The sequence below is a fragment of the Oryzias latipes genome, chromosome 17 (assembly GCF_002234675.1).
Source record: "Oryzias latipes chromosome 17, ASM223467v1".
In the NCBI taxonomy this organism is placed as follows: Eukaryota; Metazoa; Chordata; class Actinopteri; order Beloniformes; family Adrianichthyidae; genus Oryzias; species Oryzias latipes.
Window position 1 is genome coordinate 3,090,295 of NC_019875.2, and position 27,566 is coordinate 3,117,860.

At 41.7% G+C, this 27,566-nt stretch overlaps 2 protein-coding genes across 3 annotated transcripts in view; one reads left to right on the plus strand and one right to left on the minus strand.

The window, feature by feature from the left end:
- The first annotated feature begins 3,707 nt into the window (after positions 1-3,707).
- Positions 3,708-7,238, plus strand: LOC101168737 (gastrula zinc finger protein xFG20-1). Its single transcript, XM_004078684.3, has 4 exons — positions 3,708-4,218; positions 4,310-4,410; positions 4,502-4,586; positions 5,098-7,238. The coding sequence occupies exons 1-4, from the start codon at positions 4,002-4,004 to the stop codon at positions 5,997-5,999; spliced, it is 1,305 nt and encodes a 434-aa protein (XP_004078732.1). The 5' UTR covers positions 3,708-4,001; the 3' UTR covers positions 6,000-7,238.
- Positions 7,239-8,237: 999 nt separating this feature from the next.
- Positions 8,238-27,566, minus strand: part of LOC101168985 (dual specificity testis-specific protein kinase 2) — a 32,341-nt gene continuing 13,012 nt past the window's right edge. For both annotated transcript variants that reach the window (XM_011486014.3, XM_011486015.3), the window contains exons 5-13: positions 25,049-25,097; positions 20,195-20,341; positions 19,772-19,854; positions 17,833-17,917; positions 17,143-17,226; positions 16,380-16,466; positions 14,061-14,199; positions 11,846-12,379; positions 8,238-10,138 (exon numbers count right to left, since the gene is read on the minus strand). In XM_011486014.3, the coding sequence (XP_011484316.1) occupies positions 9,840-10,138; positions 11,846-12,379; positions 14,061-14,199; positions 16,380-16,466; positions 17,143-17,226; positions 17,833-17,917; positions 19,772-19,854; positions 20,195-20,341; positions 25,049-25,097 (1,507 nt within the window). In that variant the 3' untranslated portion in view covers positions 8,238-9,839. The remainder of the gene's footprint in view (positions 10,139-11,845; positions 12,380-14,060; positions 14,200-16,379; positions 16,467-17,142; positions 17,227-17,832; positions 17,918-19,771; positions 19,855-20,194; positions 20,342-25,048; positions 25,098-27,566) is intronic.

The window sequence follows — 27,566 nt, forward strand, 5'->3', positions numbered from 1 at the left end:
CGTGTGATTAAGCCTCCCAGAATGATTGGCGGAGACAATTTAAGGGGTGGGACATTTTTCAGAAAACAGCTGACGCTACAACTGAATCGCGGTACCGTCAGTCTTATCAAAGTGTCTTTAATAGAATCAAATAAACACAAAGAAAAAAGTATTTTACGATCTTTCATATTCCTAACTACTCAGTGTTTTATCAGGGCCTGTTTGGATGAACACAGAGCTAATATCCTGGAGATGGGAAATGTTGTTAGATCAGTTAATGAGGGCAATTTCCCATGGCACACTTGGCCATCTCCCGCGGCACACTGGTTGAAAAACACTGCCCCTACACCACACTAACCAGTGATCATCCAGGTTTCAGACATTGACTTTGTGGACACATGTAACCCTTGTGCTATCCTAGGCACTTTAACATTGGGAGTTGGGTCATCTCGACCCCACTAGACGATGCGCTGAACCTTTTTTCTTCAGTGATTTGTGATCTTCACTGGTGTCCATGAATTACATGAAATCCTCTCCACCTTTATCCACCTTTGTCATTGTAAGGATAACACGTCAATGGAAGGTTGGGGTCATAGAATAGCACAAGGGTTAAATACTTGGGTGTTCACCTGAATAACAGACTGTACTGGTCCAATAACACGGATGCTCTGTACAGGAAGGGTCAGAGTCGCCTTCAACTGCCGAGGAGACTGAGGTAGTTTGGCGTGTGCAGGAGGCTGCTCAGGACCTTTTATGACACTGTGGTGGCCTCAGTGCTCAGTGGCCCCGCGTGCTGGGCGGGGGGGAGAGCAGGCAGAGACAGGAGGAGGCTTAAACTGGTTAGGAAGGCCAGCTCTGTCCTTGGCTACACACTAGAGTCCATGGAGGAGGTGGCGAACAGGAGGATGTTGGCATCATGGATACCCCCTCCCACCCCCTGCACCAAACTGTAGAGGCGCTGACCGGCTCCTGCAGCATGAGACAGTTGCCCCAACAGTGCGAGAAGGAGCTACTACAGGTCATTCCTCCCCACAGCCATCAGACTGTACAACACCGTGTTACAGTGACACTCCACGGTCCTATGATTGTTTTTTCTTTCTTTCACTCATTTATTCATTTACTTTTGTTGCAGTTGTTGCTGTTTTCAATTTTATTTGTTCCTAAACGGTTGTTTGTTTGGTGTGTACTTTATTACTTACTTATATTTGCGTTTAAAAAAAAAGTTTTACATGTTTTTTTACAGTTGATCACATGTTTGCAGTGGATCATATGTTTTTTACACTTTCACAGCTGTATTTATTTAATATTTATTTATTTAATATGAATGTCATTTTTGATGTCCTTTTTTGATGTTATTCATGTATGTTGCTGCCACAGATAAATGAATTTCCCCATCGGGGGATAAATAAGGTCATCTAATCTGAAATAAATTTATGTGTGTGTACTTGCTATTGTCAATAGATTGATACAATTCAAAAACCAAAGGAAAGGAATTGACAGACTATTGTTCCAGCCAACCTGATGGACACTGACAAACATTGTTCAGGGGCTGCTGACAAAGCTCATCAGTCCGATGGGAAAAAAGAGTTTCTGAATGAAAAACTGTAAAGGGAAGGTCTACTAAATGCTAAAACAATAGTCTTACATGTCAATTAGGCCTAAATTTAAATAATGGCTAAATGAAGAATATTGAAGGTATCCATAAACTTCATATTTTTCAAGACATTTATTGTATATAGATTGATTTAAAATATTATTTAATAACAACTGTGTTTGTTGTTGTAGCCCAGGGGTGTCAAACTCATTTTGGTACGGGGGCCACATTCAGCCCATCTGATCTCAAGTGGGCCGGACCAGTAACATAAAAGAAAAATAACAGCTTTGTTTTAGTTTTTTTACTCAGTTGGGAAAAATGCCTCAACCAACATAGTAGCCTAATCACTTGTTACTACACATTCATTCACAGAGGCCAATGGATCTCAAATAAAATTAATTTCACTTCAAAAAAAGTTGGTCTATTCAATTTTATACAGACTGAATATTTGACATCTGATACTGAAGCGATCCTGATAAGAAACTCAAAAAGGGCTACAGAAAAAAACAAAACACTGTGCCTTAAATGTAAATGTCCAAACCATTAAAAATTAAACTGAATTAAACCTGCTAACATTTGTGAACATAATCATTTAACCTCCGTTTCACTCCTTTAGTATCTTCCTTAGTTCATTAGTATGTTCTTTGTGCATTTATGTTATGATTCATATCTCTATTAAATTTTAAAAACTATAAGCAATAAAATAGAGGTTGACTTTCTAACAAAATTTAGTATAATAATAATAATAATGTAAGATGACTATGCTGACGACTCTTCATTACCAGTTCATATAAATATAGACATTTATTCACTTTTTAAAAGTTTACTACTGATTTTTACAGAATGGTGTTTCACAGAGGTTGCACTTTGTTGACGGTCCCCTGGCAGCTGGCTCGCTGCTCTGTTTGCATAAACAGCTTGAAACGAACAATTCTGATTAAAAGGCAAAAAAACGATCTTTTTTTTCTTTAAAAATGCTTTTGTAGTTCACTCTCTGTGTTAATACAAAAGGATTGAGATACTTGCTGACACATTTGAACGTTTATCAGAAGAGTTATTGAAGCAGGAAGTCTGAATCTGTGAAGATCTAATTTAACCGAACTGCAGCTGCTTGATTCCCGTGTTCCTCCGCGTAGCTGGTAGCTTGCAGTTTAAACTGTGCTTCATAATCGTGTCTCTTTGCATTTCCAGGGTTTCCCAAACGAGGTTGTTCTGCATTATTCACATATCTGCTCCTTTGTACTATGGGGGGGGGGGGGGGGTCTTCTTTCACGTCCTCTCCTCTCTCCCTACTGTCTCATGCTGTTCTCTCCTAGATCCTCTTTACCGAAGTCACACAACAACGCATTAGGGCCGCTCTGTACATTTTAGAGAAAATGTAAGACTTTCACCATATGGTTGTGAAAGTACTGTATATAGAAAATATGATAAAAGGCAGAGAGCCACACGCAGCTCAAGAGCCGCCTGTTAACCCCCCCTGCACTGAAAAAGGAAAGTCCCGCCCTCTGCCTCGCAGATAAGACATGCAAATTTTGGCCAATCAGATCAAACAGAAAGGTTCCTGCGCCACAAGTGACAAAAACGCCCCCTTAACACTGAGCGTAAGTACAGGTGAGCGCGCAAAAAGGAATTGACCTCGCAAGATCACTGTTCAGTTAGCATTGCTCCAGCGCGGTTGTAAGGTTCACTCACTCAGTTCCTAAATACGCCCACTTAGTTGTCTTTACACCCTTTCAATATATGGCAGATATGTAATTCCATATTGGGACGCACTTAAATTATGTTTGTGCAATGCAGCAATGCACATCTAAGCTACACGTATTACGTGTGGTCAACATGAATTTCCATCACTTTTTGTGCTGGTCGCACAGAAATACGTGAGAATAACATCAGGCTAAGAAAATGACTCGTTTTCATAGTTTTGTATTTGACCTAACGGTGGATGTGAGTTTGTGGTTGGTGAGAGGTTTTATTTTGAAATCCAGTTCTTCCTTCCTGCTTTCGCCGCAGCTGGAGTCCCAGTGCGCATGTACAACAAGGTTTACGCTCGCGCGAAATACGTCAACTTTGGGGATCATCCATTTATCAATCAGCGCTTTCCGGGTGGGCGGGGTTCTCATTTATGTCATTCTAAATAGTACGGTTATTTATTGTTTTGAACTTAGATTGTGTTAATATTACAGGCATTTAGGAAAAGAGTAAAACCCCATCTATGATAGAAGCGAAAACATTTTTAAAAAAATCAACCCCGCCCGCGTGATCTGAACTGACAGCTGTACAAACAAACCTTCTCCCCTGCCTTCAATAAAGGAACTAGTGGAAAGCAGACGCGTCTTTTTCTCTGCAACAAGAGTCAAGACGTGTTAGCAATAACGTCTTTTTAAGCGTTTTTCTGTTTCTTTTGTGGTGGGTGAAGAACGGCTCCGGTATGACAGAGAACTGCAGCTTCCAGAACCAGCTGCTGTCCGTCATGGAGGTCCTGGCCAAGGCTGCTGTGGCGGAGATAGACCGGCGCGTGGATGACTGCTGCGCGGTGCTCCGGCTGGAGGTGAGCCAGAGCCGGAGGGACATCGAGCTGCTGAAGACCAAATGCGAGGGGATGGAGGCAGAGCTGAGGAGGAGCAGGATGAGGGCCCGGAGGAAAGGTGAGCGGCGCGAGGTTCGGTGATGATCGGTGCGCAGCAGGGGCGCACGCGGCGTCCAGCCTCCTCACCTGTGCTCGCTCTTCTTCCTCAGTGTGGAGCGCTCCTGCAGAGGAGAGGCTCTCCGCTTCTGTCACGGAAGTTTCTCGAACAGAGAGACGCGAGGAGGCGGAGCCTCAGAACCACCTTCACCAGGTAAACTACGTCCTGTTTTCTCCTGCACATGCGGACTGACCTTCCGTCCCCGCTGTCCGTGTTTACCTGACTCACGTGCTCACTGTTGCAGTGTGCAAACCTGGAGGAACCTGCCAACGAAAGTGAGCGCGTGCAGGTTAAAGAGGAGCATGCGTGGAGGATGGAGGACGAACAGAGTGCGTGCAAACACACAACAGTCACACAACATCAGGGCAAACAGTAAAAGATTTTTTTTGTTTTGAAAATGCTTCATATTAACATTTTTTAAGGTGGAAAGACGGTTTATAGTCATGTCTCTGTCAAACAATTATATTTATCAGCATCATTTGTAAACGAAGTTTATTGTGAACAAAAAAAAAAAAAAACCTTCAGAGGAATACCGTGCAGCCTACACGTCAACAATCCTCATTTACAGTCCGGACGTTTACATGATCCTACTGAAGATACAATAGATTTTTAAAAATTAAAGAAATTGAAGTTCCTATAAAAGATACAATTTTCTAGTGTTATGCATCATTTATTCTTAAATATTTCTTCAAAATGTACATTTGACATTTTCTTTCTTTAAAAAAAACATTAAGCTCTACTAGATGAGCTTTTAATAATTCTTAAATTGTAAATGGGGGATTCATTCTCTTTTAGAGGTTTATTTTATTTAAAGTAGAACTCTTCTGTTTTTCCTTCTAGCCTCTGGATCAGAGCAACTGTCGTGTTGCATTGCCGCCGCACACGTGGCTCAGACTGAAGGTCGTCCTGGAAGCTTTCCATCACCTGAACGTCTACCCGACTCTGAATCCTCAGCAGGCCTCGGCACCTTTCCAGACCAGCAGCTACACAGCCACCACGACCAGGCAGAGGTCATCTTGAAACAGGAGAAGGTGGAAGAGCATGAAGAGGGCGGCGCTCCCTTCGGTCCGGCCTGCTCTTTTGTTCGTGTGGAAGCTGAAGCCGACCTGTGGCCCGCAGATTTGTGCAGAGATGCTGCCGTTTCCTTCTCTGGGCAGCACATTGAGCAGATTCCCAACACGTTTGCTCCTCAAAGCAGCTTCCGTGTGGAAAAAATTCACTCAGCAGAGAAATCTCACGCCGTTTTGTTGAGTGCAGCCAGGGTGAAGCGCCGAGCTAGAACGTTTGGATACAGGAGACCCCCTCTGGAGGAAGCACACGGTGTTTCTGGGAAATATTCCATGGATGCAGGCCCGACTCCTCATCCGTCAGAGCATTCGTACAGAGACAACCCGGCTCTGGCGGCCCCCAGCCCCTCCGGGTCCCACTGCAGCCGCAGCAGCTTCAGCCTGGTGAGGAGGATGAGGACGCCCTGGAGGCCCGGCGTGGGCGAGAAGAGGTTCAGCTGCACCTACTGCGACAAAGGCTTCACCAGGTTCAGTCAACTCAAAGAGCACCTGAGGTGTCACACGGGGGAGAAACCGTTCAGCTGCACGCAGTGCGGTCGCAGCTTCACCAAACAGTGCAACCTGATCAGACACGCGGTGGTCCACAGTGGGGAGAAGCCCTACCAATGCTCGCTGTGCGGGAAGTGCTTCACGCAGCGCTCCAGCCTGAAATCCCACCAGAAAACCGTGCACTAGCATTCATGCCTTCCCCCAGAACTTTATTTATTTGGCTTTGTGGTGTGTTAGACGTTTGCTGTCCCACAACGGGAAATGGATTTGAAAGAGACTGCAAGTCTCACATTCATTAGGAGCCATGTAAGTGGATTCACGGCTGTGCATTTGAAAGCAACAACAGTGTCAATGGAACTGCAAAGGGTTTCTATCATCTTAAAAATTGTACAAAATTTAGATCCTTGGTAGAAATCTCTGTATGCTGGGCACCAAGTTGCAGACTAAAGTGAGACATTCCTCAACTTTAAGAACGTTAAAAACCTGTTCAGCTCTCTTACGTTTGGTTTTTAAATGTCTGTCATCACCAAGGGTATTTGATTTTTGGTTGAAACATGTCCAGAAACAACAAGATAATTGGAACCAGGGTCATTCTTTATGTAACTGCTTGTTTTTTAAATCAGTTACTTCGTTGTTTTGTAAAATGTTCTAGTTTGTCGTTTGCAGTGAATCTAAGACAGAAATGTTTAAATCTAACTAAGATGAAATTGGAGCTAATTCATTGATGCTTCCTTTATTGTTGAAATGGTTGAATTTGTTCAAAAATAGGTAATCTGCTTTATAATCGGGTACGGCGTAAGTCATTGACAGTAAAATAGTAAACTAAAAATACTTATTCCTACTTATTACACAGTAAATGATATGAATTCTGGTTACTGGTAGTCTTACTGACCTACAATTGATTTTCTGTAGTAAATGGAGCAAAAAAATCTGTCAAAATGTTTGACTTTACCTACGAAGCTGCACAGCTTGATAGATTGCTGTAGCATTATGGGTACTGTAGTCAGGAGCACGGCAGCGTGATGCATACTGTCCATCACTGTTTGGGAACGATTTAGAGTTCTTTTACTTTTTTAAATGTACTACTTGCTCACTTTTCACTTTAGTTACTTGTTAAAATGTAAAAAGCTTAGTATTTTTCTTTAACCAGAGAACCACATGTGGCTCCGGAGCCTCAGGTTCAGACCCCTTCTTCTAGCTTTCTAAACAAAACAAACTTGAATCTCATTTAAATGGAGCTGTAAAAACAAGCAAAATAAAGCAAGAAAGACATTTTTTCCAACCTAAAATCTGTCTCACTTCCATGATGTTTGAAGGTCAAATGAGATCTAGAATTGATAGAAACAAAACTAACTTGGAATACTGAAAAAAACTGCTTTGATGACTTCCTGCTGTATAATATCATAAATACATTTATTTCTTCTTTTTCTTTGTCAATTTTTCCGATTTTTTTAAAAATATTGTTTATCCCTTGTGCTATCTTAGATGACCCCCCCCCTTCCATTGGCGTGTTCTCCCTACCATGACAAAGGTGGAAAGATTATCCATGGACACCAGTGAAGATCACAAATCATTGAAGAAAAAAGGTTCAGGATACTGTCTAGTGGGTCTAGATGACCCAACTCCCAATGTTAAAGTACCTAGGATAGAACAAGGGTTACATGACCTTTAACCTCTGCAGATTCATTGGATACTGTCTGAAAACAGTCTATAATGCACTGAATAGTTTATTTACCAAGACACTTTCTAGTATTGGTGGTTCTGCCTCGTGCAAACATCTGGAACAACTGCTGGGTTTCATTAGAACTTGCAGTTCCTCATGATTTCAGCCTTTGAGATTAAAATCCACTCCGCTTTGCAAACGATTGGGAACAAAGGCACGAGGCCCTGAGTCTGCAGGGGGCCCAAACTTTTGCACACATCATCATTTTGGTGTGTTATTTATAATTTTTTTATTTTATATATTACAAGAACATCTCATTTGATGTTTCCATCTTTATGCGACTGAATACAACCTTTGACCTGGGGTGCCCATACCTTTGATCCCCACTGTAGTCCCAGAGTTTAGCTAAGTTGATGCTTCTACTTTTGTTTTGAAACTTTGGTTGATGCTGTACTTTGCTTCCTGTTTGAAAGTCCGATCAATCAGCCGGACCTTTGAATTAAGACATTAGAAGTTCCATCTAATTAGATAATTCCCCAATGTCTCTGCAGCCCCATACCATCACACTCCTACCGCTGTGCTTTATGGATTAAGTCTAGACGTTATCAAGAATTTTTCTCATGACAGTTATGTTTCAGCCACGTATGGATGAGCCTTAGTTTCAATAACTATTTAAATGGAAAATGAAAAAGCCATTTGTCTGCCCAAAACTCCGGAGCCTGTTTAAAATCACTCACTTCCAATAAATAAACACCGAAAACTCAAGGAAGTTTTGTTATTTGGTCAGGAAAAAACATCTCAATCTTTATCAACAAAGCAGAAAACACAAGCATTTGACACAAATATACAAAAGGGTAAGACATTACATGGTTTTTTTTATAAATATCAACTGTTTATCCCATCAAACCGTGAGATAATTAAAAGTTGCATAGAAAGGTAGTGACAGAGTTCCCTGGTGACACCTGGACAGGTGTGTTTGAGTTCCTACTGAACAGAGTGAGAGCTTACAGAAGCCACAGAACAGGAAACGCAGCAGAGAAACTCAACATAAAGTCAGTGAGCGTGTTGATGGCAAAATGTTTTTAATATTTATGAATGATGGGAACATCTTTCTGATCTTTCAGGAGTCCAGTTGGTCATGAAGAAGCTCCCACTAATGCAGGCGCTTCACAGAAAACTGTTTTCTAGGCTGTTCCTCAAGTTTGAATTAGATTATTCCAAATTGTTTTGAACAGAGTTGCTACGTTTCAGGTTTAGAAAGTTTGCCACCAAATTCTGCCATTTTTATTATTTTCAGGAAATGTTTTGAGTCCCTTCATCTATTTTTTCAGCCTCAATTTTCATTAAAAAGAGATTTCATGAATGTCCAGAGATGAGCTGGAGTTTTTTTAAGCATAAAAAACAACAGTCCAGAGGGATTAGTGACCAACAGATGATCAAACTCAGCATGAATCCCTTTGGTTTACAATACTGTTTTAGTGCAAAGCGGCACCGTTCTTTTTTCAGTTACAGCTTCCTGTGAAATGAACATTGTACTGGTCTTCATTTAACCCTTAAAAGCTACACCGACTGTCAAACTCCACTAGTCATCTCTGACCAGATCATTTCCAGTTTCAGAACGACTTCATGCAGTCTTATTGTGACATAGTTAAACATTAGAACAGACACAGCTTCTTTTTACTAGTTTTTTCTTGATTTATGCCACTGATGGCACAACGACTCCACCAAGCAGAATGGGTTTTTTTAACCAAAAAATAACCAAAACAGAAAACCACATGACCCAGTTCTGCAGAGGGTTATTGCTCGGGTGATGAACATGTCGTGTGTTTTTTTTCCTGAACTGAGCTGCCTTTGCCTTCAGTGGAGACTTTGGCTCTTCTTCCTTGTGGAGTTTAGCGGGAAAATTTGATTTTTTTTTTTTTTTCCTGGAACAGAAAAGGTACTGTTTGGGATTTGATGTGTGAAGATGTTTCATCTCACAGTGAACACAGAAAATATCAAAATATACATTTGAATTCTTACACAAATAAAGGAATCTTCAATATTCCTTCTTATAGACGTGACGAGAGTGAAGGACCGTTTTAAAAATCTACATCTGTCGGCATTAAATATAAACAACCTCTTCAGAAAAATAATCTTTATGCAGATTTGTGGATGACGGGGTCGTGTGCTCCTTCAGGACCATGCCAGCAGGGCGACGGCTCGGAAAAGGCTTACCTAAGTTAAGTGGTTCATTCATTTAACTTGTGATACATTCACTTGAATGACGGAAAATGAACATTAGTTTTCATTTTTCCCGATCTTTCACTCTCACATGCAGGAGTCGCTCTTCTCCTGTCCTGTCCCTGTGGTTCTCCTCTGAGTCACATTGGACATGCCTCCGTTCGCCGCTGGTGCTCCTCCTCTTCCTCGCGGCTGCTGGAGCAGTCCATGGCCTCCCCGCTGTCCGTCTCACTGCTGGTGATTATGGGAGACCAGCTCTCCCCGCTCACGTCCTCCTTGTTCCCCTCCTTCTTCTCGTCGTCTCCGTCATCATCCCCTCCTCTCTGCCTGCAGTAAGGTGGGATGTCGACCACAAAGAACTTCCTGGCCCAGCCGCTCAGCAACGCCCTCTGTCGGACGTCGTTTGATATCAAGCTGGTCTCGGATCTGGAATTAGAGGCTGTGGAGCATAAAATGAAGACAAAACGGGTCAGAACATGAGAAAGAGTTACACTCAATCCCACAAGCTGTGAAAAACTCCAACGCGATCTTCCAAGAACACGATCAAGCAGCAGGAGGAAGAGTGAGCGGCCTGCAGGCACATGTCCACATGTGAAACGGTCAGGAAGTGGGGGCCAAGGAAAGGAAAAGGAAGCTGAATGTGCAGCAGCCTCAGAGAAAACTACACCTGAACCCAGATGTTATCTGTGTTTACAAGAAATAAAGAACTGAAAGGGCCTGCATCATGTAAAATCAACTGTTTGAGCTTTCAAGTGTATTTCAATCTTCATTTCTTACCAAAAACAACCCCAAAGCGGTATTTGGATCTGTTCACGTGTTTCCTCAGTATTCCTCTAAAAACCTGCTGTCTGAGCAACAGCCCCTCCCAATCCAAGAAAGAATGCCTTAAGAATTCTCAGAAAATGGATTCATTCACTTCAACCACATCAAACTACATGAAGGTTTTCTGCTGTTTAATAACACTCAAAACAGAAGCAGGGTTCCCTCGTTCAGCGCAGAACTTGACAGAACTGCAATAGGGGAAACCCGCAAAGTATAATTATAGATGTTATAAAACTCCTGCCTGCTCACGTTATCCACTGTTGTCAGACAGAAATGATCATTTTCACACTCTGGCAAACTGACCGCTTTCCGTACAGGAGACACAGCACAGAGGAGATTGATTGACATGGTCTACAGCCAATCAGAACACAGTGCGCTGATTAACCCTTGTGCTATCCTGTGGGGTCCAGATGACCCCACTCCCAACGTGATCGTAATGACAGGGGGTAACACAGAAGCAAAAAGGAAGTTCTGCAACTCGAAGGGGCTTTTCTTAGGAAGTCCAGAGGTCCTGCTGAGGGAAAAACTCTGATTGGAGGTCAGCTGGTGGAAGAGGAGAAGAGGAAGAGGAGAGCTGATGTGCAGAAAGATGAAGAGTAACCTGACTGTCATGTGGATTCAAACACAGCAGATGCAGATCGTCTTTGCAGGATAGGAATTGACTTTTGTTAGTTGGGTTAAAAATTGATGAATGTCTCTTGTCCTCAAATATTTTCGATTCTTTTTCCTTTTTAAAACAATACTATTAGAAAAGGTAAGTAGAGTTTTTAGATTGCGACCATCACAAAGCAGTTCTAGAAATAACCAGGGGAAAAATGTTTGACTCAACCTTGACATAACAAATAACTAAGCCAGTCAATATTTTAGTTCTGCATCTGATCTTTTTCCCCCCAATTGATCGGCCTAGAAAAAAAAAACCCAAATGTTTTTTTTTATGAATTCAGACAAATATTAGGGCTGCACGAAATGAGGAAAACTTGCGTTTGCAATAGTAGTGATCAGTATTGCGCTGATGATATAACTTGCGATACATGAACAAATAGCAAAAGAACCGCAAACATCATTTCCATTTCACAGCAAGAGATTAAAAATGATACTCCAAATGACCCTCATCTACAAAGGAGGCAAACATCTAACATAAAAGGCTCCATCCGATTGGTCAAATGCATAAATGGCCCCAAAAGGGATTAAGCGGGTTCAGAAAAAGGACGATGGACTGGATTTTATATCAAGAAAAGGTTCAAATTTTGTTTTCCAGCATTAAAACCAACTGACTCTGACTAAAGCTGTTGTAGAAACGGATCCTTTGGGCGCCTGAGCTCACCTGGCAGAGTGGCGGACAGCTGGCCGGCGTTGCATGTCACAGAGCCGTTATTGTTGGTGGCCATGGCCGCCGCCAGGTGCACCATCTCTGAGCGTGGCAGCTGCGGGGACACCGGTAAGGAGTGGCACTGCCTTCCCGGCAGCTGCTGCCAGTAGTAGGATGTCTGCTGCTGGGTTCCTCCGGCTCCGTGAGAGCTGGGATGGTTGCTGAACGCGCTGCCAGGAGGCGAGTGAAGGTCAAACACCAGAGAGAAGACGGACTTGCTGGGGACGTCAAAAAACTTAATTTTCCCGCCGCATAAGTCCTCGCGGGCAGTGAAAGGGTTGACCTTGCAAGCTCTGGGGGATCTCTGGGAGCTGGGGGGGTTGTAGTAGGGGTCCTGGACGTTGACTTTCCTTCCAGGCTTGCAGGAGAAGATGTCCGATTGGCTGCGGCTGAGCCAGATGTTTCGCCTGGGGCGGGGGGATTTGGGGGGGATTTTGTCATTTTGGAAACCAAGAGGATTCTGACGCTTGAACCCCTGGATCTTCTCACCTTGAAGGAGAAAAAAGAAACAAATACAAAACAAGTATGAATGACTTCTTCTTAAAATGGAAATCTAAAACGGATGCATGAGTGCAAATATGTGTCATTCATCCTCTTAACCGTTTTGTCCCTTTCGGGGTCCAGGTGTCCCCGGAGCCTATCCCGGCCACTCGTGGGTGAAGGCAGGGGACACCCTGGACAGGTCACCAGTCTGTCTCAGGGCCACAAACACACACTCATCCACACTCACATTCACACCTAGGGACAATTTAGAGAAACCAATGAACCTATGAAGCATGTTTTTGGACGGTGGGAGGAAGCCGGAGTCCCCAGAGAGAACCCACGCATGTACGGGGAGAACATGCAAACTCCACACAGCAAGGACCCCATTGGTGTTCTGTTTCAGGTCCCCCAGCTGGGACTTGAACCAAGGCCTGTAAGGCAAGACGGCTAACCACTGCGCCACCGTGCAGCCCTATATGATTACTAACCAAACTATTTACACGCGTGTGTGGGAGTATGTATATACTTATTTTCCAATCAATTTCCAATCATTCCAATTTTGCTTGAAATAAATCAATTCCAAATCCAGAACGAGCACTAGATGGCAGCACATTCACCAGTTCCTTTCAAACTTGAACCATAAAGAGACCAGATAACTCTTCATGTTTGGTTTTTTTCTCTCTCCCACAAACATGTTTTCATCATCAAAAATGACACGTTTTTGGAAACCATTTACACAGTTTAGTTACTGTCTTAAAAACAAGCCACAGAAACAGATGTTATTTTAAACAGCCCACAAATCGAAACAAATAACAGTTTATTTCCTATTTATCTATTTGAGTTCACTGCATTTATTACTACACAAGTAATTTCTTATTTTCACTTTTTTAGAAATGCATCTTCGGCCCATAAACTTCTCTTTGAGAAGTTATGCAACAGGAACCTTCCACCAGGGTCATGCTGGTATCAGGAAACGCTGATGTTATCGGCGGGGAGGGACAAGCGAGGAGGGGAGGGGGGCATGAAGGCATCTGGGGAGAAGAATCTCCCAAAGCATAAGTCAACAGCTGATGAGACGGGACGCGATGGATCCAGGCTCCGGTTTCCTCTAAACGACAGCTTCAGAGGAGATCCATCAACCAGCTTAACCTCACTGTCACATACTGCAGCATTAAGATTAGCAGGTGGACATTCAGAAATTATTGCTCACATCTGCACTTTTTGTCAAAAAGAATTGAACCAAAAACTGGCGATCTGCTGCCCTCTGATGGTCAGACACGCCGGCGGCTACACGCTGGACCAAATTAGCATTTAAACCTGGACCTGAAAGGATCAAGTGTCTCACAAAGGAATGTTGATCTCAGACCAGATTTCCTCTTCAAGTCAACATTTAGTTAATATGTTAGAGCATACTGGAGGGGCTTCCACTGGCCTGAAGGTGAAAGGATTGCATGTACTGTAAACAGACTGAACCCATGCAGAGTCAACAGCACGCTTGGAAACACGACGCTCCGGCTTTTCAAGAGACGAGGAGTCAGACGGATGGAAATGAGCCATGAGAAATGCATTCAGTATTTTTAGCTGCATTTCCTGAACCGAGGTTTTCCCTCCTTAAACATTCCTTTGCAGAAATGTACAATCACCATTTTCCGTCAAACAAGTGGAGATGAAGGAGCAGCAGTGGTACCTTTGGGAATCATCTTCTTGTCAGCCTCCCCGCTCAAAGCGACACACGCATGCTGCATGTCTTCCACCTTCAGCTGGACCAGAACCTCCTCCAGGTGTCTGACGATGTCTTGAAAAGACGGACGCAGTTTAGGATCCATCTGATGAAGGACGGAAGAAAAGAAACGTCACTCTTTACTCATTCTTTCACTCGTCCTCTTTAGTTTTTCCTTTCTATCATTTGTTGATCTGTCTAAGCACAGATCCCTTCTCTGGGTCAGCTGCTGTCTCAGTGGAGGTGGAGGTGGAGGTTCACCTCACAAAGGTGGAGCCGTCCCAGCTGGACTCCAGCTCTGTAAAAGCTGGCCGGTCGGCACCGGTGGCTGCTGCCAAGTGCAGGAGATCCGTGTTTGTTTCCTCCTCACTGGTTCCTCTTTGGTGTTGGCCTCATTTTTTTACAGATTAATATTCAGAAGTGAGAGGTGCTGAAAGACTAGCGGAGGTGGTGGAGTGGTGGGCTGAATGTGTGAGGGATCTGAAGGGTGGAGGCTGAACTCAAGTTGTTTAGTTTGATTGCGTAGTGCAATCAAACTAATGTTCTGTTTTCTTCTGCGCTTTTTGTCCGCCCATTTCTTCTGCGTATTTCATACGATTTCTGCTGTTCAAGTATCAAAATGTTAAGGACAGTTAAAGACATAATTGTTCTCTTCTGCAACTTGTGGCTTTTCTGCAATTCAATAAAATTGCTGCAACCTTTGCCATAGAAATACATGGTGAAGGCTCTTCTGCAACTTCAAACTTTCTGCAATCCTAACTTTTGAATACTTTATGCTATTAAAAAAATTCAAGCACGCATGTGTTCTGCTTTTGTTGACTTTTCTGCTGTCCTTAAACAATTTTGCCAATATGTACAGTCTTCAAAAATTTTAAAGTTGTTTGAATTTCAAATATAATAGAAGTCAATGGAGAAGGTGCTTCAGATTCATCTAGTTATTAATGTATCTCCTACAATTTTTCAGGGTAGGGACCATATTCAAACTTTAAAATGTAGAGGAGGGATTGCGCTATTAAGGTATTACTTTTATTTTGGATAAATCAATTAGTTTTGGAACTACAGCTGTTTGAAATTAGGCCATTTTTGACACCTAATCGGAGTTTAACATTGATGTGTACTGCAGATTGTTTGCAAGCGTGAAGACAATGGACAAAAAACCTCCAAACAAACTGCTGTAACTCCATCACAGTTCGTCACAGTAACACGATTTCTTTTTCTAAATGTTTGAAAATGCCTGTAGTTTTGATTAATGTGGCCCCAAAGCCTGTGCAGCTAACGCTTTTGCTTCTACAGCCCCTAGACTGACACCAAGATCCCTCAACTTCCCATATGAAATCACACAGCTGCTTCCTACAGCAAGTCATGATTTTAACTTGCGGTTGTGAGAACACACTAGAACCTAAAGACATGAAACTTTCACTAATTGTGGCCCAAAGCCTTGTGATTCCTACAAGAATTCAACATTCTTAGTAAGTGTTAGAGTTTTGAAGATATGAATATTTGTTTGGGGGTAGTGACGAGTGAAGCTGACCCATAGAAACACATGGGTTTCTCAGCTCATGAAGCTAAGCTGAGATGACAAAGAAGTGTTATAGCAATGGATTCCTCAGCCTGTGAGCTTTGTCAAACTGAAAGAATTATTTTGATCTGACTTAGACTTTTTAATTTTTTGGACGGTTTCAATGTAAAAATGTAGGACAAAGCAGTCGAAAGAGAAGGGACTTAAAACAGATTTGAAGGAACAAAAGGGGCGAGGATGATGAAAGGAGGCCATCAGACGAGGACGAGGAAGGATGAAAAGCCTTTATAGGATCAATCAGCAGGGTGTATAATAATCTTTAATTCTCCCTTCCTCTATAGATGTAACAAAGGAAACAACATTTCATTTAATAAACATTAAAAGAGACGTTTATAGTTCAGCTGATGGTGTTTCTTTAAGTATGTCTTTAATTTTTTCCACAGTCTGATCAGAATACGAGTAAATAAGTTGAAGTATTTGACAGAAATGCTCAGTTTGAACAGGTCCAGACTTCAGAGAATAACACCCCCCCCCGATGGCGCGCTAAATCAGATTGACCAGATTATCAGATTGCTCCTTTTTACTGAATGAGGGAATAAACGTTGTTTAAGAAATTAAGAAGAATCCCAAAAAACCAAAACACTACATACAAACCATGTAAAAAACAAACCCACTGAAGGGAGACAGCTGCTTATGGTCAAAGGAATAGGCTGTTGTGTCCATTTATAATGTTTAAGGTTTGTCATGGAAAGTTGGGGGGGACTCACGTTGCAGCAGTTAAAGGCCAGCTGGAGGAAGTCCGACGGGCAGTCTCCAACCATGTGCTGGAACGTGTGATAGTCCAGGCCGAAGTTCTGTTCAGGAGGCAGAGGTGGAGGGACACAAACAGCAAACAGGAAGTTCATTCTCCAGCAGAAGATGGACACAGCTTCATCAGATGTCTGAGATTGTGTCATTTGACTGTCAAAGCCGGTTTCATGTCAAACTAATCCTCCGACTTAAACTGTCGGCTGCCAACTTCTAATATGCTTGCAGCCTGACAGACTAATAACCACCAAATTATTGCTCTCAACTCGGAGCTGCTTCTAAGCCCGGCTTAATGCATGAATCTACATTGGGATGCAAAGGATTATCCCGTCTAAGAGGTCCTATTGTTGGTGGACTAAAGGTGGCCGGGTTTAATATATAACCCCAGAAACTGAGTCAGTGAAGAGCTGCACCTGTGACTGACCGCGCCTGCCTTCTTCCTAGGAAATATTCAAAAAAATCCACAATGTTTTACCAACCAGGAAAAAAAAAGGCCTTTTGGGAAAATGATTCACCTTTTTTACCTCACTCATGCAGGCGTACACCAATGCTTGACGGCAGCCAGTAAAGCTGAGCCTTCTATTGGTGCTCACGCATTTAAAAAAAAAAACTGTTGACGAGCTTTGCATTCTGACAGAATCAGCGCTTCTACGCCACAAACGTGTAGAGAGTCCTCAAAGGTCACGGGTTGGAAAAGGAGGTGGGATGGTGGGGAGCGGTCACCTCAGTGCGAGGAAGGAAGTCGGGGTCGGCCTGGACCCTGGCGATGATTTCACACATGACGATTCCATAGGAGAAGACGTCAGCCTGAAGACAGAGGAGCACAGCATGAAACCGCACAGGAGCTCATTTCTGAAGGTTGTTCATGCCGTCAGGACCAAACCCACACTACACGCCACAACAACGGCTCCTTTTTGTTTGACACGAAATTAAAATAAAGGAATAAATGAATAAAAACAAAATACTAACTTCAAAAGTACATAAGAAAACATTACAAGGCAACGTCACAGATATGTCCAAGAGAATAGGGAATAGATTAATGCAGCGATGAGTTTGATAAGAATCTAACACCATCACAAACACAAATAAAGATAATTACTTAATGTAAACATTAGTGCTGAACCAAATAATGCCTTTTATGCGTTTTTAGGTATTTCGTTTCTTCACAAGAGAAAAAAAATGACTTAAAGTTGAAGTTTTCTTCAAACTTTCTAAAAAATGTGGGAACAGTTTCAACATCTTGTTGTGTAAATTACACATTACAAGACAAGACCATAAATGGAAGAAGTGGATGAAATGCCAAAACTGTTTTTTTACAGCGTGGAACCATGTGGACAGTTTCATGATTAACCTCTCGGTCTCTGTTTTTCGCTGCAGGACTAAAATGACAAAGGTGTCGAGTTGTAGTTTTACCTTCTCGTTATAGGGTTCATCTCTGAGGACCTCTGGAGCCATCCAGAACGGCGAGCCAACCACTGAAAGCTTCTCCACTTCAGTCCTACAACGAAAAAAAACATCTATCAGGCTAATTTCAGGCGTAAGGAGAATAAAGTAACAAATATTCACTAATGAAACAAAGTCAATACTGAGGATCGAATTTAAAAATAACAAACACAAAGCTTTGTTCAAGTCCATTATTGCATTGTAATAAAACCTGTATGTTGGATTATCTTTACATTTTCTAAGACATTTCTCAACTTTAAAATGTCTTTAATGTGTAATTAAGAACTTGAGCTCACTTGCTATTCTTGGAGTTAGGATCAAAAGTAGAATAAAACTTAATGTTATTAAAACGCAAATAACTGATAAAATCGTCAATAAATGACACGATCCATGTTTATGTGTGTATAGAGCAGAAAAGAGCTATGATCTTCCAGAAGAAGAGTTCTGGTCCATAAGCCAAGGAAGGGTTAAAAGGTCATTAACCCAAGAACACTTTCTCTGTGAAAAAAGTTACAGCATTACTTTTGCCGGATATTTTTGACCCCATATAAAATACACAATAAAAAGTACTTGTTATAAGAATGAGATCAAAGCATGAAAACACATGTGAATTAGAGAGGTTGTCTTTTATTCTCTACTGTGGTGTGTGTAACAAAATGGAAAAGAAAAACATAGGAAGTTCCTAAAAACATGCTCAAAAATTACTGAAAATTAAGAATTTGAGAACAAAAAATTACAAACAAAAAAAATAATAAAAGGATACTAGAAACTTGGCCTTCGGTCCACCCATTCGTGGGACATGTGAGACTTCCCTGCTGAAGGCACAGACTCCTTGACACGCGACATATTTAAATTTATGTAAATAGTTTTGCTCAGATGAAAATGACCAGGCAAAAGTGCTCTGGGGTTAACAGAGAGAGAACTAAGTCAGTCGTTAGTATTTTTGTGTGGAATCAACCAAAGAAAAGGTTAAATTCTTTTATCTCTCCATCTCTATGTCCTCAAACCCAAAAAGAAGAGGCAGAGCTGAAGACGATAAAGACCCACTCAGATGAAAATGGTGTTTTTGGTGTTAAAATGTTCTTGTAGCGTTTTTCTGATGATGGATGGAGGACATATACAAAGAAAACCAAACAGTATTTGGGAGTATTTCTTTATTCAAATTGTTGTGAATGCGAAGCAGACAAAAAAAGAATGGTGCTCCGGTAGGGCGTGTGAACAGAGAGCTCTCAGTGCCGGGGAGGGAAAGTAGAGGGTGGAGTCAGTCCCGCCCACAACTTAGCAGTGAACTTTTAATGAACTACTGCCGCTTTCCAGAAACTATGTCCTCAAAAACGACACAGATTTATTTTTATTTTGCCTAAAAACAGCTTAATCCTAATTAAAAGACCACTGGGAATGGTTTTTCAGGAGGTCAAAAGATGATCGGAGCTGGACTTGAAGGTTTGAACCCCAGCCTGTTTTTTCACCTGAGACTGGAAATGAGGTGGGTGGGTTAGCATCAAACACTCATGAACAGCTGTCACATTCAGTGGAAAGCATCAGCTTTATATTTAATTTCCCAAGAAAAGGGTATCGGGGGGTTTTACCGTTAGACTCGTTTGGGTTCCCCCACCAACCTGCTATGACACAGATGTTTCACAGGAGGTTTAAAAATAACGTTTCTTTGCAAACAAACACCCACAGCAGGACAGGAAAGCTCTGACTCAACTCTAAAAAAAATGTAAAAAAAAGACTTTGAAAGGCTGAGATATTATAAGCCACATCTTTTTTCACAGAGTTGGTGGGGTGTTTGACATGGATAGCATAGCAAACATCCTCACCAAGGTACAAGAATGAAGACTTTACGTTCAAAAGTCAAGCTTTTAGCACCGATTACTTTGATGTAAAACAGAGAAAGTCCTCTTACTGATTTGTAGGGATCTTCTCTGCGAGGCCAAAGTCTCCCACCACTGCAGTGTAGCCATTGTCATCACATTTGATCAAGCAGTTCTGTGAAGACAGAAAACCATAGTAACGGCAGCTTACAAGAGGAAGTGGCTGACACAGAAATAAATATGTGGCCTAACACCATCAACCAGACACGTTCTTCCCATTTAAAACCTCTTTTAGTGAACTGTACTTTAAAGACAAACTAGTTTGATGGATAAACATGCCAGTCTTGCTGTAAACACATCTGAATTTAAATGTTGCGTCTATTTCTTCACAGAAATACACTTTAAACTGAAACTTTTTCTGCCTAAATAAAACAAAAAAAGCTTTTTTTCGTACTTAGACAAGCGACACTTCTACTTTTAGCTGGCGTTTCTTGCGGTGATCGGTCTTTGCTAACCTTTGAGGTGAGGTCTCGGTGGAAAATGCCCTTGGAGTGCAAGTAAGCCACACCGCTGGCAATATCGCAGGCCAGCTTCACCCTGGAGAGCCAGCTCAGATGATTGTTGCTCTCCAGAAGCTGCTCCAGGTTTCCGCCATTAATGTACTAAAGACATGGAAACACACATCAGATGATTTGCACAAAATAAAGTAGAAAAAACAAAACGAGAATTCACAGAAACAGGATAGGAAGTAAAAAACAACTGACAAAATACAAAAAGTATTTTTTTTTTCTCCAAAGGTGTCCATGAGTTGTTGCTGCATGTGTCGACAAATATCACTTAAAAGACCATCTTTGTGAGTAATTATCTGACAAAGTGTCACTGAGTTAAAAGAAGACAAATAAGGTGTTTAAAGTCCCATTCTGATCATCTTTTGGTCTATTGTAAAGTGTTCCCAGCGGTCCTTTAATTATGATTATGCTGCTTATAGGTAAAAATGTAAAAAAAACCTGTGTCGTTTTCTAGGACATAGTTTCCGCTGAATTTATTAGAAACTAGAAGGAGCTGCATTTCCAGAAGAAAATGCAGGGTTGAATGCTGTATTGCTGAAAGAAAGCTTAATTTGTAAAAGAAATGGATGAACTGAGCTGAAAGAGATCAACATTTTAAAAGTAAAATGGTTAAAATAGGTGAAAACCTGTAAAAGAGGTTAAGCACAGTGATTCCCTATGTATTTTAATGGAGCAAAAAATCCTGGAACATCTTAAAAAGTTCAATGATTTGAATGACCAAAAGTAATAACTGTAATAAGTTGAAAGATTTGAATATTTTCAAAGTTGAAAGGTAGAAAATTTTGAAGCGTCCGAACCGGGTGTCGAACCGCGAACCTCATGTACCATAAGTTCCCAATGCATTTTAATAGGGCAAAAATTCCCGGAAAAACTGGAATATCTTAAAAAGTACAAGGATTTGAAAAACCAAAAGTCATAGCTGGAATAAGCTGAAGGAGCTGAACATTTTAAAAGTTGAATGGTTAAAATAGGTTAAAAATTGTAGAAGTAGTTAAGTGTCAAAAAACGGCGGAAGATAGTGTAAATAATAAAGAAATAAAGAGAAACAGGAAAACAAAGGGTTGAATGCTTTACAGCATTCAACCAATTAGAAATTAAGAGTAAGCCCACCCTCCTCTTTCTATCACCCATCTGTTTACATGCTCCCCCACTAGCTTACAGCCCCTCACACTCCCAACCTAACATTACCGGTGCGACAGAAAAAGGGCGAGCAATACTGGAGCTATCCAGCCGGGATCCAGATTCCAGCTCAGACAGGAAAACAAAGCCGTTCATGGATCTATTTGTCTGCAGGTGGATGCATCAGAATGGAGCAGAGCAGGGAGCTTCTGGCGCCCAACATATTTTCAATGTCACAACTATGCGCTTTTTCAAACTGAATGTTTTCATCTGCTCCTGATTTACAACGATTTGAGTCAAGAAATACTCACAAATGTTATTTTAATCCTAATTTAAGTCTCCCATCATCAGAAAAATGCCCCAAGAACGTGGGAAAAACCTCCTTTTCATTGGAGTGGGTCTCTAACGTTGAACTTTCATGACTTAAACAAACATAATGAAATCTAGAAAACAATGAGTAAAATAAATTCAAAAACTAGTAAATGTGGGCAAAGAATTGTTCAATGAATTGGTAAAACCTAGAAATACTAGTGGTTCAGCCTCTAAAAAAAGACTTGTGGCCACACAGGGGGAAAAGAACCTTTAAAGATTGTGATCTGAGATCCTAAAAATAAAAAAGAACATCAACAGGCCAGCTCAGCAGGACGTTAAATAGTGAAAGCAAGAGAAACCTCAAGGTATTTGGAATAAAACTCTGTAGTTTTGTCATTAGGGTTCAATTGCAGAGCAGAAAACAGACCACTGCTGAGAACAACAGAATGAAACTGTCAGAGAGTGAGTGTGAAGGGAAGTGATGCATTCATAATCTCTAGTTCCTTCTATTAGAGCCCGTGAAGAACAGGAGGGCTTTATCAGCCTCGGATTGATCAGAGTGGACCACGAGAGCCGTTCTGACACATAGACAGGCCTTCACCACAGTATCACAGGATCTCATGAAGCCTCCTATCCTCTACAGTATTACACAAGCACACCAGAAGTAGGCCACAATGACTTCATGCTGTAATCAGAGCCACACATCAGCCGGTGTCTGACTTTTCCTTTTCGTTAGGAAGAGTACAACCGACTGTTGGTGTTTGATTTCAGTGATCCGTGAGCTCCCTGCAGCCGGGCTACAGATTTCAACTGCGCTAAAAACAGAACATCTTCAGGATGAACAGACCAACAAAAGCACAGGTACTGGCCACATTTCCCAAACCCACTGCCACGCTGATGACTTCACAGGCAGACTATGTGGAAAAACTGCTTTAACACCGTTCAGCCTGATCACATTCATAGATAAAGAGGTAACCCAAGTTAACAAAAGACAGCCAACTAGGTGAATAGGTTTACCCAGGATCCTTCTCGTGTCAGCTTTGATCTTGAAGACCGTGCTGACCTTCCTGCTGGCATGGAAACACACTTACACACTAATCCGATGCCACAAGTCATGAACTGCACAAGTTAACTTAATGTAACCGACATGGGATAAAGAGTTAGCCGGGTAACTGGTTTAGCTGTGATTACTATTACAGACGCTGAATTGGAGCAAAGAGACGGGGGGCAGAAGACGGGAAGACATCTCAACCCCTTGTGCCATTCAAAGACAGAGTTCATGTCAAAATGTATGCTTTAAAACAACACAGACGGTCTTTACAATCAAAATTATTCACAATTCTAGTCCAAACAAAGAAGACTGACAGGATTATTTTGATTCCAGACATTAGAATTAGTCACAGTAGTTATTCAGTTCTGCACGTGTTTGAGGCCACCAAAGACTCTCCCTGAGACGGCGTACTATGTAGAGAACTGTGGAAATGAGAACCATATGTCAGATGGGAAATGTTGGGGAAGCTGCCCTGCTGCACTGTCTGTGCTCTAAGCTACGAGCCCTGAAAAGACGGAGACAAAGAATCCTTGTTTGGGGCTTGGAGCAGCTTCAAACAGCGGGATAATCCTGCCAGTGGTCATGACTTACCAGCAGCCCTGCTTAGGAAAGCAGCAGCGTTTCCTATGAGGTGCATTAAAATGATGCTCAGCAGAAAGGATGCAAGCCAACCCTCAAAGAATGATTGTTGTGTGACGCAGGACTACATTTCCGTGAATGCTGGTGTCTATCAAAGGTGCAACATTTTAGAACACACTGCCTGATTACATCAGGAACTGCCAAAAATATTTAAAGATTGGTTAAAAACCAAATAGACATGTACTCGTTTTTAAAATTATCTTTCGGGTTTATTATTTCTAGAGTTTTTTGTTGTAGAGCAATGGTCTCCAACCTTTTTGCGGGCGTAGACCGGATTAATGTCACGCAATGTTTTAACAAGAGTTTGCATTTTATATTTTATTTTAAAATTTAGTTTATTTAAAAACAAAAAAATTAGCTGATTTTCTTTTTCTACAGACGACAAAGTTTCAATGAAAACTTTTAAGACAGAAATATTTTTCCAAACTCCCAAAGGTTTGGTGGACTAGCAGCAGACGGTCTACTCTTTAGCATGTAGCGCAGCCTGAGCACACGCGTGTTTCTGCTTGAAATGCAGCGGGCATGGGGTCATGCAGGAACTTCATTCCAAGTTTCCTCTGAGCACAGCGTCATGATGGGGGTCAGGTAACAGAGTCCCATGGGCCTGCTCATGGCATCACTGCACAGCTTGGTAGTAACATAACACAGCACAGAGGCATCCGCTTACTCTGCTGCACATAAACCAACCACAGCGTCTGCCAACCTTTCTATGCGGCTCTCAAAAACCGTCTGTTTTCTCTCCAAGGCAACAAAACTCAGAAGAAATGCACAGTAAAGTAAAAAAAAAAGTTACATTTGGACTCTTCTTTAAGAGTATATCCCTGTTTCAGAGTGCAGGGAAACCATTTGCATATGAACAACATTTACTACATTCTGAACAAAAGTACAGTCAGTTTGTCTGTGCAAATTAGCAAAGACGCGCTATAAATACATATACTTTTTGAGTCTATATCTGAACACAATTATTCTGTGAGAAGCACGTTCATCCCAGCCTGCACTGAAGTGCATTTATTCCAACTTAAAGCAACAAAAAGCTCCAACGTTTAGTGTTAACCAGAGTGAATGAAACCATCAGCCAATTGAATGAAGCAAAACTCACACTTTTGACACAGCACAATCTGTTAAAATCCTTTCTAGCTTTTCTTTTGGTCTACTTTCCTGATGGATGGTATTTTTCTGAACCAGTTTCCTCTGATGACATGAGAAACAGGAAAGAAAAAACATCTATTTTCCTAAAGCCACTGCTTTGAATCTTTCATTTTCGTTTCACATTTTTAGATCCATAAGGTTGATCAAATATCTATTGGGCTTCAACTATAACATGTGTCCCATCTGCGTGTTGTGCTTTCATAGGATTGTTGTATCACACTAATGGTATCTTTCATTGAACAGAGAACCTGTTCCATTTTACTCCCACACTAACGTATACACATTCAGCTGAAGGACATTCAGTTCTAGATAAATATCCTCAATTACAGGGCTGTAAGTCGGCTCATAGATGGTGTGATGTTCACCAACAACAACTCCAGCAGCATGAAGGAAATGTGCTGACACCATAACTGCGCCGCTGTGCTGCCTGTAATCAGCACAGAGCTTTACAGCCGGTGTGTCATTAGTTTGTTCTGAGGCTTTCCGCTCTCATGGTTTGTGGGGGCTTTTTTTGTGTGTTTTCTACATACCTCTGTCAAAGCGTGAAGTTGACCTTCATGGACACACACTCCCTTAAACCTGCAAAAAGACAAATATCTGTCAGTATTTACAGACAACAGGAGCACATTTGATGGGACTTGTTTTAGTTTAAGCCAATAAATCGTTTGCAGTCTATAATCATTTGTTTATTTATGAATGACAAAAGTCACGTCAGGACATTTCACACGGGTTGTGGAGAATTTACATTCAAGAGGGTTTTAATCACGTGAATTCTCTTGGACGATGGGCCAGCAGATTCATTTATCTGAGCCTCATTCAACAAAGTTAGGAACTATTTCATTCTATTTAAGTTCATCACATTCTTTTTAATCCAACTTTAGTCTAACTAAGAACAACAGAATTCAGTGAAAACAGCATGAAAACTTCAGAGTCCAGGACTACAACTGAGCAAGACTGGGCAGGTGATTGCAGCCCCAGTGTGTGTTAACAGTGGGGTAATGACAGCCTGGCTGCTTTCCCCACATTCCTCACATTTCTCTTGCCTATCAATTTCCAGGCTTGATAAATATAATCACGGCCTTCCCGGTCTTGTGAGGAATTTTTGGATTTTATTTCTCTATAAAGTATCTTTAAAATACATTCAATGACAGTACTGCATTTATCCCTCTGAACTCTACACTGTAAAAAGGACCCTAGAAATAGGTAAAAAAAATCCCTTAAAATAAAATAAAAATCTTGAACTAATCTACATTTCTGCCAGTGGGGTAAGAAAATGGTCTCATCAGGAATTTGCATTTTAAGAAAACAGTTCTAGTTCCTAAGACATGTTTTCCAAAACCAAGATTATTTTGCAACAGTAAAAACTTTAGGATTATTTGTCTTGCAATAGAGAAAATCAGAGAACTTTTCTTGAAAACCTTCCATCTCTGCAGTGTATGACAGTGTGAGCATAACAGTGACAGAGGACTGCACTCCGTCAACCGCGGCGTCTGCGTGCTGCAGAGCAAAGACACAAACTGTCTGTGTTGAAGTGCTCATAACTCTGAAGGCAGTTAAAGGTCACAACTGTAGGTCCTTGGAGGATTTCAGCAAACAATGACCCCACAGTGGGTTCAACACAAAGACACCCACAACACACGAGAGATGCTTAACAAAGATGGCTTTGTAAACAATGTGTACGCGTGACTGTCCACACGCAAAAATATTTATTCATGTTTGTGTGTGTTCACTACACACACTCTCCCATCCAGAGGCTCTGAACATGTTTACTGTTGAAGTGAAAGGAAATCTGTTTAGTCCAAAATCTTTACTCTTTCTAAATTTATGTCGTCTCATTTGAGGTTTTATTCCTACCATCACATTGTTGTTATTAAATGCATTTCTCGAGTTTTACATTTGGTCCAAATGTGAGAATATTAGAAATAAAAGATATGAGTGGCGTTGTAAAGCCTGCAGGCGCCACCCGCCATCGCCACCCACCTTTGACCCAGCAGCCCTTCCTGAGCAGCCGCTACACGCCCCTCCCTCGCCGGCGTTCTGCACACCTGGTCTATTGCAACCCTCGTCCCACCCATTAACTGTATAAGAAACCTGGACTGAACAACTGTGATGTCACCCGTAGAAAATGCTTTAATTCCAGCTTCACCAAGTCACCATGTCAAACATTCCTTTTCACCAGGGGTGCGCACATTTTGAGTTCGGGGCCAGGGTCAAATAATTATGAAAACAATCTGCTCCTGGCCGTCCAGGACTGCTGCAGGACAGAAAAAAAAAGAACTCCAACAACCAGGAATTCAATTAAACTGCAGCACAGAAGGGACTGAAGGATTTGTGAGAGTTTGTTTGTTTTGTGATTAGCATTAAAACCAAACGCACCGTCGTCGTTCTAAGTTTAGATTCAGGGATGACGTGAAAAAGCTTTCTCCATCGCGCCTACAGGGTTGATGTTTATCGTGGGTTTCTAAACAAAACAGCTGACCGAAGCAAACGTGGTCCTGAGAAGCTGTTTATGTTTGCTCTATGAATGTAAACGTGTTATGGATGACAGTCAAAGACCACCCACTGAAACTAAACACACTGGGTGGAGTTGTAAACTGGAATTTAGAAGAGGAAAAAACAGAAAATTGGTAACACATCCGTGATTACTGAACAGGTAACAGTAAAGTACCTAGAGTGAATAAACAGTTTCTCAAAATGAATGGCTTCATGTGGATCTGGAAATGGCAGGAAATGACTTCTCATACTTAATTATGCCGTGTATTTGGATGTGGGTTTCCAAAATTAGATGCCAGACACCCTTAGCGTGCAGAAACGTTGGCGTTTGAACCAAAGAACCCATCTTAACCCTGCTTAAGTCTAAAGAAATTTGAGAGGAAGGAACAACTTAAAACAAAACGTCACGGCAGCTACAATGGTCTGGAGGAGTGTCCTGATTTCTACTAAAGACAAACCAGACGGGGACAAGCTTTTCTAAAAAGCTGACATGATTGTTCACAGCCTTCTTCTCCCCCATAGCAAAAAATGTCCTCGCTTTTTGCCTGAAGGCCT

Coding starts and splice junctions, on each gene's coding strand:
- LOC101168737 (XM_004078684.3), top strand. CDS start 4,002: ATGACAGAGAACTGCAGCTTCCAGAACCAGCTGCTGTCCGTCATGGAG. Junction 4,411..4,501: donor CTCAGAACCACCTTCACCAG/GTAAACTACGTC, acceptor TCACTGTTGCAG/TGTGCAAACCTGGAGGAACC. Junction 4,587..5,097: donor GAGGATGGAGGACGAACAGA/GTGCGTGCAAAC, acceptor TTTTCCTTCTAG/CCTCTGGATCAGAGCAACTG.